This window comes from Pimephales promelas, chromosome 5 (genome assembly GCF_988280905.1).
Source record: "Pimephales promelas chromosome 5, fPimPro1.hap1.1, whole genome shotgun sequence".
NCBI lineage: Eukaryota > Metazoa > Chordata > Actinopteri > Cypriniformes > Leuciscidae > Pimephales > Pimephales promelas.
Genome location: NC_142773.1, coordinates 43,246,081 through 43,262,741, shown reverse-complemented (window position 1 = coordinate 43,262,741; position 16,661 = coordinate 43,246,081). Strand labels below are relative to the sequence as shown.

The following is a 16,661-nucleotide window of genomic DNA, read 5'->3' as shown; positions in this document are numbered from 1 at the left end:
TCAAACACTCGACTCTCTCAAGCGCATCATCATCCACCTACAACACACACTTCAGTTCATCGTCACACTGGAGAAACGTGCTGTATAGCTCATGTTGTATTTTGCAACTTTATCACTGTTATTTTCTGCTTTGAATCAATCTGACTCAACGTCACGAAAAGTGCAGCTGCTGTGTGTGTTAGAACAACATCTGTGATCATGCAGGGTTGTGTATTTAATGTGATCAATCACACACTTCCAATCGTGAAGAAAGAGGATTCCATCATTAGTCAGTGCCGGTGTCAGCGCCGAAACACACGGTGACCCAGATGCATTCTGGGATTGATTACCTCTACTGTATTTTCATGCACTTCCTGTTCTGCATGTGATCCAGAAACCAGCTCGTTCTCTTCATCCTCCTCTTTTTGAACGTGCAACACTTTTGTTTTCATGACATCTGACGGCTCGTCTTCATCTTTAACGCGGATCGTCTTCGCTTGAGGTTGGTCTTCTATCTTGTTTTGGTCAGTTGATGAATCAGACGTCGTATAAAGTGGAAATTCTCCATAATATTGAGTCTTCAAGTTGATGGACTCGTCCTCTTCATTAAAAAACGAGAGCTGGGACCGATTAAACGTTTCTCCAAATTCTTCGTCTTGATCAAAACTCTCGATTCGTTCGTGGAACAACGCCGACAGCTCATTCTCATTCTGCTCTTGGGTTTCTTCCATTTCAGTTTCCTTGATTTCGTCTTTAATTTTAAAACTTTGGCGTTTCGGATCCCGGATGTGGAATAAATCTTCATCATCATCTTCATGGTTAATTATTTCTGGGATTCCAACAATAATCTCTTGGGTTTCTGAGCTGGTTTCTTCTCCAGATGGAGTTTCCATCACAGTTTCATTTATTTCAACTTCAATACTTTGGCGTTTTGGGTCCCAAATTTGGAGCAAATCTTCATCATCTTCACGGCACATCATTTCTGAGATTCTAGCATGAATCTTATGGGTTTCTGAGCTGGTTTCTTTTCCTCCAAGTGGAGTTTCCATCACAGTTTCCTTTATTTCAACTTCAATACTTTGGCGTTTTGGGTCCCAAATTTGGAGCAAATCTTCATCATCTTCACGGCTCATCATTTCTGGGATTCCAGCAAGAATCTCTTGGGTTTCTCTGGTGGTTTCTTCCATTGCAGATTCCTTGATTTCTTCAACCTCAATACTTTGGTTTTCCAGATCCCAGATTTGGAGCAAATCTTCATCATCTTCACGGCACATCATTTCTGAGATTCTAGCATGAATCTTATGGGTTTCTGAGCTGGTTTCTTCTCCTCCAGATGAAGTTTCCATCACAGTTTCATTTATTTCAACTTCAATACTTTGGCGTTTTGGGTCCCAAATTTGGAGCAAATCTTCATCATCTTCACGGCACATCATTTCTGGGATTCCAGCAAGAATCTCTTGGGTTTCTCTGGTGGTTTCTTCCATTGCACTTTCCCTGATTTCTTCAACCTCAATATTTTGGTTTTCCAGATCCCAGATTTGGAGCAAATCTTCATCATCTTCACGGCACGTCACTTCTTGGATTCCAGCAGGAATCTCTTGGGTGGTTTCTTCCATTACAGTTTCCTTATTTTCAACTTCAATATTTTGGCGTTTTGGGTCCCAGGTTTGGAGCAAATCTTCATCATCTTCACGGCACATCATTTCTGGGATTCTAGCATGAATCTTATGGGTTTCTGATCTGGTTTCTTCTCCAAATGGAGTTTCCATCACAGTTTCCTTTATTTCAACTTCAATACTTTGGCGTTTTGGGTCCCAAATTTGGAGAAAATCTTCATCATCTTCACGGCACATCATTTCTGGGGTTCCAGCAGGAATCTCTTGGGTTTCTCTGGTGGTTTCTTCCATTGCACTTTCCCTGATTTCTTCAACCTCAATATTTTGGTTTTCTAGATCCCAGTTTTGGAGAAAATCTTCATTTTCCTCACGGCACGTCACTTCTTGGATTCCAGCAGGGATCTCTTGGGTTTCTGAGCTGGTTTCTTCTCCTCCAGATGGAGTTTCCATCACAGTTTCATTTATTTCATCTTCAACTTCAATACTTAGGCATTTTGGTTCCCAAATTTTGAGCAAATCTTCATCATCTTCACGGCACATAATTTCTGAGATTCTACCATGAATCTCTTGGGTTTCTCTGGTGGTTTCTTCCATTGTAGTTTCCTTGATTTCTTCAACCTCAATACTTTGGTTTTCTAGATCCCAGTTTTGGAGCAAATCTTCATTTTCCTCATGGCACGTCACTTCTTGGATTCTAGCAGGAATCTCTTGGGTTTCTGATGTGGTTTCTCCTCCTCCAGATGAAGTTTCCATCACAGTTTCATTTATTTCAACCTCAATACTTTGGTGTTTTGGGTCCCAAATTTGGAGCAAATCTTCATCATCTTCACGGCACATCATTTCTGGGGTTCCAGCAGGAATCTCTTGGGTTTCTCTGGTGGTTTCTTCCATTGCACTTTCCCTAATTTCTTCAACCTCAATATTTTGGTTTTCTAGATCCCAGATTTGGAGCAAATCTTCATTTTCCTCATAGCACGTCACTTCTTGGATTCCAGCAGGAATGTCTTGGGTGGTTTCTTCCATTGTAGTTTCCTTGTTTTCATCTTCAATCTCAAAACTTTGGCGTTTCGGATCCCAGATGTGGAATAAATCTTCATCTTCTTTATTGCAAATGATTTCTGTGTTTCCAGCAGGATTCTCTTGGGTTTCTGAGCTGGTTTGGAGCAAGTCTTCATGACAGCTTCTGCTGTTTAACGCTTGATCCTCCAGAATGACACTTTCTTCTCTATTTGAAGCCCACGAAGAGCGTCTCCCCATCGCGATGGCCTCACTCAGGGCCTTCATATACTTCTGTTTTCCACCAGCAGAGGGAGTTTGAGCCCGCGTCTCACAGCACACCTCCACCTGTGGAGCAACTGAACTCTGGGACAAAAACGGCACACTTCATGTCACTCCCTTAGTGTTTATTACAGAGCAAAACCACTCGCTGCATCAACAGCATCAACATTTAAATGAGCTCCGTAACCATCCATATATATATCAGAAACAAGTGACCCCAAAGTTACCAACAAAAAGTGTGTTTGAAGCATAAAAGCTGTTGAGTCTCAGATTCAAGTCCTTCCTTTCAGACATCCCTGCATCTCTCTACTGTCTTAAAATGATGAACAACTGAGTAGAAAACATGAAATATTACCGTGATGTGAGCATGAACTCTCCCTCACACGTCAAATTAGTTAATCCGCTTATTGATCTGTAAGATTTACAATACCTGCGTGCTAATTTAATCCGCCCTATCTGATGGACAACCCTTCCATGATCCTCTGGCTTGTCTTGACAAGATTCCTATAATCCCGTTTATTTTGATTCCAGAAGATCTGAATGTTTTTCCTTCACTAAAGCCAGCGGCCGAGATGTACAGTATGACCCTTGTGTGTTTTAGTTTCATAATTCAGGGTTAACAAACATAAATTTAAAGATTTACAGAAGTTCTTAAAAGAAACGACAGCAGTAATATTCTCTATGATGAGAGAACGTCAAATACATCAACAAATCAAACAGCCACTCGCTGTGGAAAAAGAGTCAAGGCTTTAAATAAGCCCCAAATGGATCATTTATATAATTTATGGATCATAAAAAACCAGAAGAAGCAGTTGTTCTTTAAGAAATAGATTTTAAACCAATGCAGCCGACCCAACAGGACCAAGATTCACCTGTGAAACACAATGGTTTAGCAGATCTGAAGCTCATCTTATTAATCTCCGAGACAGTTTCCCAGACAGATTAAACAAATCCCAATGGCATCTCACAGTCAGACGGATTCTCCTCTGAAAATCCCTTTGAGTCTGAAGACTGCGATAAAACCCGCAGTGAGACGGACACGCCGAGTGTTTCATAAAGCACACAGTAGGAAACATGTTGACGTGAAGGAGGGTTTACAGATTATGGCAATAGTTGCAGAAGTTCCCATGGCACTGGGTTAAATAAGCTTCAGGAGATCAAGTTTGTTTGAGTAAATCACTGTATTTTAGAACTGGTTGGAATTACAGAAGTTTAGGGTGAAACTAATTTCTGCTAACACTTTATTTTGATGGTCCCTTTTGAACTTTCTGTTGACTATAGGTAACTTTGCAACTAGATGTTAACTAACTCTCATTAGATAGCTTAATATCTACTAATTATCTTTATTATGATAGTCACCCAACAGACTTTGCATCTATAAGTCGTCAACTTAATCTATCCCTAACCATCTACTAATACTCTAATGATGTAGGTGCAATGCTAGTTGAAGTTAACCGAATGTGTTAAAGGGACCATTAAATAAAGGGAAATCTAATTTCTTAATTTGCAATTTTGTCTTTTTTCTTCATTTTCTGAGGAGGGAATATGACTTTAAAATGTCTAATTTTGGCATAAAATATGACCCACATATGCTCTTGTCTTAATAAAATAACCAGCCATAAATGCGAGCAGTGAATACATGCATGTATGATGTGATAAACAGTAATGTCTAACCTCTACATTGAGATCCGGCTTTCCTGCAACATCTTCAGGTTCGGCTTTATCCTCCTCTGACATCTACAGACACGGAGACAGGGCCGAGTTAAATTAGCCAAACGTATAAAAGGTTGGTGGTGTGAAAATGGCTCTTATATGAATGAGTAGAATGATCAAAATCATGCAGGAATAATCATCATTCATGTTAAAAAAAAAACACAAAAACACACAGGATGGATGACTGTTTCTTTCACAAACAAAATGCTTCAAACTAAATTCCCCAAAAAAGTTTAACTCAACCTAGAAACTAATAAACGCCTCTAACCTGACAGTCGGGAATGATGTTTACGGGTTAAACCAATGAACACTGTATAATGAGTCACAACCAGGTTGAGTCGAGTTAGTCCTCAAAACAAACTGTGAAATAAATTTAATCACTCAGTTATTCTAATAGAAATGTTAATGCAAGTTGTACAATATCTGCATGAATACAACAAAAATAAAAAACAAACAAACAAGAAAAAAGTTAATATAGCTCAAGCAGCAATTAAGGGGCCAAGCACCACAGAGGAAATAGTCAGACCAACTGCAAGAATGAGTAAAGATATTTGGAGATGGTTAAGCAAATAGTTGAAAACCCATAAATACAATAACTTTTGACCAATTGGTGGCGCTGACGGCAAATTTAACTGGTTTGGTCAGTGATGAGGCCATTTTTCAACAAATTTCCATTTCTCCTGACCACTAGGTGGCACTGTGCTGAAACTGTACAGGTACCCACAGGCCATGGATGTCTTAACACACACCAAGTTTGGTAAGAATACGCTTATGCTTTGCAGAGATATAGCCTTATGTTAATTTTGACATGCTCTTTGTCAAATTTGCGCGTGATTCAAGATTTTTTTTCCATGGTCTGAAGATGATCTGAGCCAATTTTGGTGTAAAACCGCAAAACAGTCTAAGACTAGTTCGAAAAGTATGTTTTCCAGAAAATACAATAACAATCAAATCATCTAGAATTTAGTTTTTTAAACCTTACGGTTCAAAAAATGATTATATTTGGACAGTTGGTGGCGCTAGAGGGATTGAGTTAGAGACTCTAAAATTGGTGTGGTTAACGTTCAGACTGTCCTCTATCAGTGTGCCAAAGGTCATAACTTTTTACCATACGGTTCAATGGGATGCCATAGAAGAGGAAGAAGCAGAAAAAGAAGAGGAACGCTAGCGAATACAATAGGAACTTTTGGTGCTTGAGCCCTAAAATACAGCATTTTATGACTACACAAGATGTTTTACATCTATATACAGTATATATGATAATAATTCTAAATATTTAGCAGAAATGCATGCCAGTTGTTCAAGTGAAGGGAGATTCGTTATTGGAACGATTTACCCAAAACCAAACGAATGCACCTCGTGTTGATCTAAACCCCATTTTCTCCATTTGACGCCTCATATCAACTCCAAACACGAGTCCAAGCAACTCGAACAATTATGATGCAGTGTTTGTTATTTTTAGAGTTAATTCACTATTGAAAAGAGCTAGACGAAGATTAACTTCCATAAGCTTTCATTTGTGTTCCACAGATAAAATAACATCATGAAGGCGAGTAAATTCATTTTCGTATTTGCCTGTTAACACAGATCTGAACTGAAATGGCCACAGGTCATGAATACTTTGAATACGGAACTTTTTAAAGACGACCTTATTGCAGAAGTGAAAGCACTTCAAAAATTAAGGCGAGACACTACAGGTGAATAGGGTAATTTTTTTAAGTTGCAGATATCACCTTGAAACTTTCCCAGTTGATTAAGATGAGAAAAAAAAATATATTACACGTTTTCTGTAATCTAATGTTTGAATATGCAAATGAGGCATTGTCTACCTAAATATGCACTAATTTGCATATATTTAAAAAATACAGAGGGATTTATGGATGTCTACTTTTGTTATCCTGTAAATCAGAATATACTGTCAGTAGCCTTAAAAAAAATAATTTTCGCCATGTTTTTTTGGAATAAAATGTTATATAAATCAGGCTAGGAATAATATATTTACAGATCCCTCTGTAAATGTCTTCATAATATAACTAGGTACAAGACTGGAAAGTTTGGTGTATATAACTGCTACTGAAGTGGAGATTTCGACTTGAGTATGAGAAAAGTCATTTTGAGAAAACTGGCTTTGAAGATTTAGCATCAGCCAATGAGATCGCGCATTTGGAGTTAAATCCCCCCTTTTACTTTCACGATTGGTTGCTGATAAAAAGGAAATGACCATATTTGGATCTGACAGCGTTGTCCAGGAGAAAGAGAGCTTTCTAACGGCGTGTGTGATGACAGGGTGCAGATCGCTGAGCAGCAGGATGATTTATAACGACAACTTTTGAAGAATTTATGAGAAATCTACAGACGCAAACAGACAAAGTGTAGTAACATAAAGACCTAAATATGTATTTCAGACTTTTTTTCACCACAAGTCATGTTAATGAAGACAAATATCCTAAAATCTCAAAATTGACCAGCGGAAAAAAAAAATATATTTTTGCCTGCCGTCTCGCCTTAAAGTGTAAAAAAAAGTTTAGCGTAAAGCAAATGTTTTGAAGTAAAAAATAAATGATAAAAAAAAATAGTTGTGTTCCAAATTTAAAGTTGATGTCACCAAATTTTAGAAGTTAAAAAGCCAGTTTTCACAGGATGAATGAGTGTTTAAGCTTCCAAATCATACGTAATTTTGATGACTACTAAAATATCTGACGCACGCCAAGTGTCCCGCGAGTAGTTAGCAAGTTAAAGTGCAGATTTTTTATATCTGTTGTTAAATGAGCATTAGTGTCACTCCAACCGCACACGTCTTACTTCCAGAGCGCACACGAGTGGTTTAAAGGATTCGTCCGGTCGAGGGGACGAGGACAGTCTCAAGTCCCACTCGTTCACACCAGACGCTTCACAACGCATCTCCAGAAACGACCTCTTCAGCTCGCTGACGCTCAGCTGATGCTGCTTTAGTTCAGTGGGCGTGTCCGTCTCCTGATCCACCAATCACAGCACAGCGAAGGATCAAAATGGGGCGGGGCATTACAAAGATTTCAAACAAGCGTCATTCGCTGCGTCCGAAATCAAATATTCCCTAGTGTATAGTATGCGCTATAGTATGTCCGAATTCACAGTATGCGAAAAGTAAACCGCATATCAAAAATTAGTCAGACACCAGATATCATTTTTCATACTAGTGTGATGTGACATTTATACACATTTGAGACCAAAAATGATTCCTCCACTTTGAGCTGAAGTGTGTTTTCTGCTCTTTTTACACACACACACACACACACTGAACAACATGAAGCTTTGCTTGGTCACTGGTTGAGCTAAACTGGTATTATCTAATTGTGTAGTTAAATTTAACAGATATTCAACATACGTAATTCATGTCCAACAGTCAAATATCCACCGATTCTGCTTATATTTTAAATTATACTAAATTATACTATTAAACTATGATAATGTGAGAAATGTTGATACCTACTCAGAAAGTAAGTGATTTCAGACGCAGCGATTGACTTTTCTATGGGAGCTTGTTTACGCATGCAATTTTAAAAAGAAGGTAATTGCGATTACTTATCTCACAATTCAGACTCATAATTATGATTTTACATCATGCAATTTTCTCAGGTGTTAGGATTAGGGTTATTAAAATCTGAGTGAGATTTCGAAAAAAAAAAAAAAGTTGCAATTACTTATTTGTTTAATTCCGTGGCGGAAACGAGCTTTTCATTGCTCTACCCTTCCTGTTAAATAAAGCCCAAAGTGTACTGCGGTTTGTACGGGTACAGTGGATAATATACAAAGCTATTATTATCATGCAAATTTTGTCACCAGATAAGATATGCACACATACTCATTGTGCACTAATCAGTTGTTCCACAAGGTGGCAGCACTGGACCGAACCGCTGTATCTCAGCGGGAAACGAAACTAAAGAGACAAAACAACACCTGAAGAACAACAGACGCCCGCAGCTTCAGGTTAAAAGAGTGCAAAGACATTTTTATCGAGAAATAGCAAAGAAACTTTCTGAACGCGCGCAAACGGAGTAAACGTTAAAAGGCTACTTGTTCGACTGTACGCGTTCAATAGCGGAAAAAACAGGTATACTTTGGGCTTTACTTATCACGTTAAAAAAAAGACCTGTTTGTGCAATTTGGGAATTTCTATTGGTTTAATTCATGCGAGGGCTTGAAACACTGCATTTAAAACTAAAATAAGAACAAGCGCTGTTATTCGGATTGACCACACACGCATGCTTTACAAACCTCCAACATGAGATTACTGTGCTTGACAAACACGTTCTCTCCTGTAATCCGTTTAATGAAACTATACTAGAGAAAGAGTGAAAGAAACGCGTTCAGCAACTAAATCGGATGTGCATGTGTGGATGACAAAGACTGTGGAGGATTCCTGTGGAAATGGCTTAGAGTAAACCAGACTAAGAGGGTTTGCTGGTCTTTACTGGTTTATTTGGATTCTCAGCTCAAAATAAAACCCGTACAAGACCATCAAACCTCCTGGAACTGGTTTCTGGATCTCAATACCTGTGTCCTCATGTCAGTGTTGTCCTCAGAGTCAGACTATAATGAGTTTGGGTGAAAGAGACACTCATTATAAACACTCAATTCACAAGCACATGAAGAATAAACACTGACGCACACACACACACACCTCGGTGGCCGTCGAGTCGTCGTCACAAGCGAAGTCGGTTTGCTCGCTGTCGCTCTGTTTGATCAACGAACGGATCGCAGCGAAAGAGGAGACAAAAGCAGATCAAGCTTCACACACAGATTCCTCATGAAGACCACACGACACACACATGAACAGATGAACCAGACGTGTGTGAGAAATTCCTCTTCATCCGGACAGAGCGTAACGTTCAGACGCTTCATTCACAGATGGAAGATCGACTGCGTTATACATGCGGAAACATGCAGAGCACGACATTCAGAAATCCTTCCAGATTTAGCGTTAAAGGGATACTACTCAAAATAGGCTCATTTTACCACTCTCACAGAGTTAAACAGTCGAGTTTTACCGTTTTCAAATCCATTCAGACATTTTTTTTTTGATAATTAGAAGAATATCAGTAACCAGACAGTTTCTGGTCTCATTGACTTCCATAGTATATATTTTGTCCTACTATGGAAGTGAATGAGACCAGAAACTGTCTGGTTACTGATATTCTTCTAAATATATATAAAAAAAATTGTCTGAATGTATTTGAAAACGGTAAAACTCGACTGTTTAACTCTGGGGGAGTGGTAAAATGAGCCTATTTCCAAAAAAAAAGTGGAGTATCCCTTTAAAGGAGTAGTTCACTTTTGAAAAAAACTTTAGCTGATAATTTACTCGCCCCCGTGTCATCCAAGATGTCCATGTCTTTCTTTCCTCAGTCGAAAAGAAATTAAGGTTTTTGATGAAAACATTCCAGGATTTTCTCCATATAATGGACTTCAATGGGGTCCAAACGGTTCAAGGTCCAAAAGACAGTTAATAACAGTTTCAGATGAAGCTTCAAATGTCTTTAAACGACACCAGACGATGAATAAGGGTCTTATCATGCGAAACGACTCTTCTAAGGACAAATGCTAGCCTTGCTCTATTCTGTGAGTCGCGTTTGTAACGTCACGTAATACGTAATTACGTTCAAAAGGTCACGGGCGACAGAATCAAAATCGGCCGACATCGTTGTTTTACCTTTTAATTCCTTTTCTGTAAACGGCGTTTGAGTTAGTTTGCACGTTCAACCTATGCGTTCAACTTGTAAACACTGACTCTGTACTTACGGCTACGTCGCCCGTGACCTTTTGAACGTAATTACGTATTACGTGACGTTACAAACGCGACTCACAGAATAGAGCAAGGCTAGCATTTGTCCTTAGAAAAGTTACATTTTTGGAATAAGCTTTGAAATAACCGATCGTTTCGCTTGATAAGACCCTTATTCATCGTCTGGTGTCGTTTAAAGACATTTGAACAGTTTGCACTGAAACTCTCATTTGGACCTTGACCCGTTTGGTCCCCATTGAAGTCCATTATATGGAGAAAATCCTGGAATGTTTTCATCAAAAACCTTAATTTCTTTTCGACTGAAGAAAGAAAGACATGGACATCTTGGATGACATGGGGGTGAGTAAATTATCAGCAAAAGTTTTTTTTAAAAGTGAACTAATCCTTTAAGCTTTTTGTCTGGTAAAACTAATATATTATATAGACTCATTACATTTAAAGTGAGACCTTTCATAATTTTGATGATTATTATAATTACTTGATAATGAGTCTATATATTAGTTAAATTCCTGGAATGAACGTTTGCCCGACATTCTAATTTTTCGAGTTTCACCTGTATGTGTGTATATATATATATATATATATATATATATATATATATATAAAGAGTTGCTAGGGGAAGTGAGCAGTCTTCAGGCTTTTCCAAACAACACCGATGACAATAACTCGATGGAAAGTCACGAATGACACACACACACGCTCCGTCACAAACCTCGTCGTCGGAACTGTCCTGGAAGCCCTGCGCGAAAGTCGAGCCGAGCGACGCGGCTTTGGGCTCCAGATAGCAGAGGCACAGCGCCAGCGGGAAGGACAGCGTGAGCGCGTACGGCACCGAGAACGACGTGGAGAGGAGGAAGAAGAAGATGAAGAGGAAGCAGGGGATGAGCGAGGGGGATTTGATGGGCATGAAGTGATGCAGACTCTCGGGGAGGAAGCGCAGCTCGGTGAGATCGGGGAACGTCAGGTAGCCGTCGTCGTCCAGCAGCGAGGACATGTCGGGCAGGTGGAGGGAGAAGGAGAAGAGCGTGCCGGCGCCGCTCCGGTTCTGGTCCAGTCTCTGCTTGCGTGCGGACAGGAGCAGCGCGCGCTCTTCCAGGAGAGCCGCTTTACGGTCCGCTTGAGCCTGGCGGCGCCGACAACCCGCCGTGGTTTTGGCGGGACTGACCGAGGACGCGCGTTTGCGACTGGATTCCCGCCGTCGCCGGCGCACTTTAGTGGACGAGACGGGGGAGGAGGGGAGGGAGAGCTCAGATCCCAACGGATCCGAGGAATAGGGACACGACTGATGAGGACGGGCCGAGAAATGAGAGAAAGTGAAAAAAATTAATAAAAAGGCGATAAGAAATGGAAGTGTGGATGCCGAGGGAAATGTGTGGATTGGAAAAGAGAAGCGAGAAAAGAGAAGCTGGTTAGAGACAGCACAGAAAACAGCATTGACTGATTGTTAAGCTGATAAACATACTCTAATTCTACACATTATAGTTCACTTCATTACTAGAATCCGCTCATAAAAAGGAATATACAGTATAATGTGGTGTGGATGCCGAGGGAAACGCGTGCATTTATAAACACGCACAGAAAAGAGAAGCGAGAGAATATTGTGGTTAGTGACAGGACGGAAAACAGCAGTGTGAGTGATCAGTCGTTACACTTATTATACCAAGTTTAAGTTTATTTATCCTCGCGGAAAAACACATTATAGTTGTGTGAACTATAATGTTATACACATTATAGTTCACTTCATAAATAGAATATGGTTCATTTAATCTGGTATACAATATAATGTGGAATGTCATGGAAATTTGCAACATTTGGATGAAAAAATTAAAAGCTGGACATTAATTGATCGTTTTGATTATTAAGATGGAAAACAGAATTGGAGGAAAAAATAAAACAAAATTTTGAAAAAATATAAAATTTTACTAAAATATTTTTAGATGAATTCAATTGATTAATTTGTTTTGATTATTAAAAATTTGGTAAAAAAAAAAAATAAAACCAAAAAAGAAATTTCACTAAAATAATGAGATTAATTAATTGTCAAAGTTTTTTGAATTCAATTGATTAATCATTTGTTTTGATTATTAACATAGAAAACGGAATTTGAGAAAAATAAAACCAAATTTCGAAAAAAAATAATTTCACTAAAATAATAACATTTTAATAAACTGTCTGTTTTATTAATTAAATCGATTAATCATTCATTTTATTATTAAAATAGAAAAAGGAATTTGAGAAAAATAAATGTTACTGAAATAATACGATTTTAAGAAATTGTCAAAGTTTTATTAATTCAATTGATTAGGCATTCATTTTGATTATTAAAATTAAATTAAGACATAAAACAGAATTTGAGAAAGAAAAAAAATCAATAAAATGAATAAATTAAGTTAATAAATAAATTATTAAAATTTAACTAAACTACTGATATGATCAAACAAATTTGAGAAAAAATTAAAACAAATTTGGGAGAACTTTAATTACAATTTAACAAATGATCAATTTGTCAAAGCGTAATGAACTCGATTGATTAAACATCTTTTTTGATAATGACAACGTAATTAACCTGACCCCAGCAGATATGATCATCAGAGGCACATTAAACATCACATCTCCAACGTTTGTGTGACCGTTACCTTGGTGACAGAGGTGGGCGGGGCTTGCTCTGACTCATCACCGTTGGTCTTGAGCTCCTCCTCCACAGAGTTCATCTCCTCCGGCTTCTTCTCCGGTGTTTCCGGGACGATGAGGTCGTCCTTAGCAACAGCAGGTTTGTTGTTCTTCACGTCGTCATGGGCGATCAATGCTGGTGCTGATCAAAGACGCATCCAATAATTCAGAAAATGTGTGTGAGTGATAGAGTGTGTGTGTGTGTGTGTGTGTACGTACTGCTGTCCATGCTGACGGTGTTCCTCCGCTGGAACTGAGGAGCTGCTCGCGAGATCTGAGCGCTCGCTCTGCGCGACTGAGCTTGAGTTCGGCCGCTGTAGCGAAACTTCGAGCCCAACGTCAGGAAGCGTTTGGGAGGAGCCTCAGGAGACACCAGCCTATCAGGACACCCGAAACCAGAACACTCGTTAGTGATGATCTTGCTACTTTTAATGATGGATGGATAGATAGAAAGAGAGATAGAGAGAGGGGGAGAGAGAGAGAGAGAGAGAGAGAGAGAGAGAGAGAGAGAGAGAGAGAGAGAGTCTCTCACCTGAAGAAGGTATGATGTTCCACACACACTTTCCACAGCCTCTTCGCTGCTTTGTGATTTGGGAGTTTGAAGCCGATGGTGCTCTCGAAGTGTTCGAGCTGATGGAGAGAGAGAGAGAGAGCGTTACACACCTCGATCACCCGCGAGAGAGAGAGCAGAGCGTTCAGAAGAGCGCCTCACCTCTCCGGGCCGGACCTTGATGTAGAAGTTGTTCCTCTTGTAGGAGATCTTGAGGATCTTGGGCCAGGCGAAGCGGTTGATGCGCAGTTTATCCCTGTAGACGAGGAGGCCGCTGGAACACACTCCTAGCATGATCTCCACACACTCCGAGTCCTGAGGACCAGCCGAACGTTACAGACGAGAACACACACCGCTGTACAGCTAACGGCTAACGCCACAACACATGTCGCCGGACGTACAATACAATATTTACAAAAAAAAAAAAAAACATTACACTTATTTTATTTGGCAAATTTTTTACATTTTCATTTACTTAACGTAAAAAAAAACTGAAACAAAATTAATAAAAACTATATTGATATTTATATTAAATAACCCAAAATTAATAAAAACAACAGACGCCAACAACAAAAGGACAACAACTATAGCTAAAATAAATTGAAACGGAGAATATAAAACTAAAAAAAAAAATGTATAAAAAAAATCTGTTAATTTAAATAAATTTACGTTTATTATTAAAATTACGTTGGTTTAGATCGTGCCTATCACACAGTTACAATTTTGTTCATTTAAATGGGAAATTATCAAAGATAGCGTCAGTAAATGATGGGGTGCCTCAAGGCTCGGTGTTCGGCCCTCTGCTGTTCTCAAATATGGAATTCATTTCCACTGATAATACTCAGTTATATATATATATATATATATATATATGAAGAGTTTAGATGCAAAAGCCTCTAAGTGCCATTTGAAATTTTCTTCTAGAATGATCATTTTTTTATCAAGCTTATATAATTGAAGTTCAGTAATTTCACTTAAATGACAATGAATAGGTAATCTTCATTGCAATTTAAGTGAAATTACTGAACTTAAACATACAAGCTTGATAAAAAATGATCATTTTAGAAGAAAATTTCACTTTAACACACTTTTCTATTTTCTGTCTTTCTTTCTAACTAATCTTTCTGTCTTTTTCTTTCTTTCTAACTAATCTCTCTTTCTTTCTAACTATTCTTTCTTTCTTTCTTTCTTTCTTTCTAATCTTGGTCTTTCTTTCTTTCTATCTATCTTTTTTTTCTTTTTTCAAACTAATCTTTCTTTATTTCTAACCTTTTTTTCTTTTTTTCTTTCCATCTTTCTTTATACAGAGTGTGTTAAAGGTATAAAATATTGGATGACCAGTAATTTTCTTTGATTAAATATTTTGATTAGAATAAGGTTTTATTTATTGGTCCAAAAAGAATCTCTCGGAATATAATGTGCATTGCGAAGGACGATGCTGATATCGTCATCTCTCCGAGGAGCCAAAAACGATTCCTGATGGTTTCATTATTTTGCAGTAAACGTGTCTTTTCTTCTCCACCTGTTTTTGTCTGACCGTGCTGACCTCATGAGCGTCTCACGGGCCGACGCTCATGCCGAAACTGCAATTTCTAGTATTGCATTAGTATTACATCCTTCTCATGGGCATTTAAGACTTTTTTCTTTAAATAAATAAATTTAAATTTTTTTTTTTGTTGGCTTATTTGATCTATTTGAGGTCACATTATGGCTGTAAATGAATAGACTTGGAGCTGAAACCCAACGCAGGACAATAACAACAATTTCCATGATTCTGAAGCAGAAAATACACAATTATTTTAGACGAATATGCTTTTTCACTATCACTGACTAGATATATTTCATATAATGTAGCCACTTTTTAAAGATTAAACATCTTTAACATCAGACATTTGGCATTATCAGGACAAACAAATTGTGTTACAAAAACAGCCTTAGAAACATCATGCACATCTCGTCACAAAACATAGCGTCTGCGTTATCATCAGAGCATCATCGCTCTCTACATGACGACACGTATATGAAGAGCTGCTGCGGCACCAATAATGACTGCGGCTGAACAATGACACGCCGTCTCACACACACACACACACACACACACACACACACACACACACACACACGCGCTGTCGTCGCATTACCAATAATGCATCATCACAGGCTGATGAGACGTTCATGTTATTAGCGCATGCATGCCTCTACAAACACACGAACAGGCAGACGCAGCGCAGCATCTTACCTCCTCCTGCACCGGTGCAATGCACTCAAACAACCGTCCGACCAGCTGAGTCAGTGGGGGAGGGGCGAGAGACACAGACACAGACAGAGAGAGAGAGAGAGAACTGCGATAGGCAGCACGAGCCAATCAGAGGAGCAGCATGAACATGCATTAACAGCAGAAGAGAGAGGTCGAACCTTTACGGTCGCAGTTTAACGTAATGTTGTTCATTGAGGCGAGACACATGGTTTTATCATGCACCGCCATAGCATTTAATAAACATCCAAAATACATTTTATTGCACCTGTAGATTTCATTCTCTAAAGGTGGCGAGTTGGAGTCAGATATCTCATTACGCACACTAAACTTTACGGTCTTATCTATATTCTGAAGGTTTGTTCAGGTATCATTCGCCTGATTTATACAATATTTTATTCTTATAGCTCGAATATGTCATCAAAATCAAACATGAATTTAGAAGCGGCTTCATCCAATGTTCAGATTTCAGTTCAATAAATGTATGCAAATTAGAGCACAATTCAAAACAATCAAAAAAAGATAATTAGGGCTGGGTATTGAGACAAATTTCACAATTCAAGCTTGCGATTCGATTACAATTCGAATCAATATTGATTATTTTGGATATCAGTTACAATAAATGGCAAATTTTCTCAAGGGAATCAAATCTCTGAACTAATGCTGTAAACTATGGGAGTCTTGTTGTAGCCTACTAGGAAGGTAATAATTGACTGTTTTGTAGCTTAAATTACACTTTTATTTATTTTATAATAAGAAGATTATATGAAATATAAACATTTAAATGGTGGCTGTCATAAAAACTTTATCTATTCAAAT

General features: G+C 38.5%; 1 protein-coding gene across 13 annotated transcripts in view; it reads right to left on the bottom strand.

The window, feature by feature from the left end:
- epb41l3b (erythrocyte membrane protein band 4.1 like 3b) overlaps window positions 1-16,661 on the bottom strand; it is a 49,128-nt gene that overhangs the window by 5,313 nt on the left and 27,154 nt on the right. For 5 of the 13 annotated variants that reach the window (XM_089131620.1, XM_089131624.1, XM_089131617.1 and 2 more), the window contains 9 exons: window positions 15,828-15,872; window positions 13,751-13,903; window positions 13,571-13,668; window positions 13,258-13,415; window positions 13,005-13,180; window positions 11,081-11,650; window positions 9,247-9,300; window positions 9,120-9,155; window positions 4,548-4,610 (listed from right to left, as the gene is read on the bottom strand). In XM_089131620.1, coding sequence (XP_088987746.1) covers window positions 4,548-4,610; window positions 9,120-9,155; window positions 9,247-9,300; window positions 11,081-11,650; window positions 13,005-13,180; window positions 13,258-13,415; window positions 13,571-13,668; window positions 13,751-13,903; window positions 15,828-15,872 — 1,353 coding nt within the window. Of the gene's footprint in view, window positions 1-329; window positions 2,958-4,547; window positions 4,611-7,388; window positions 7,560-8,840; window positions 8,907-9,119; window positions 9,156-9,246; window positions 9,301-11,080; window positions 11,651-13,004; window positions 13,181-13,257; window positions 13,416-13,570; window positions 13,669-13,750; window positions 13,904-15,827; window positions 15,873-16,661 lie in introns of all 13 variants that reach the window. The other 8 variants (XM_089131622.1, XM_089131619.1, XM_089131623.1 and 5 more) reach the window with 5 other exon arrangements.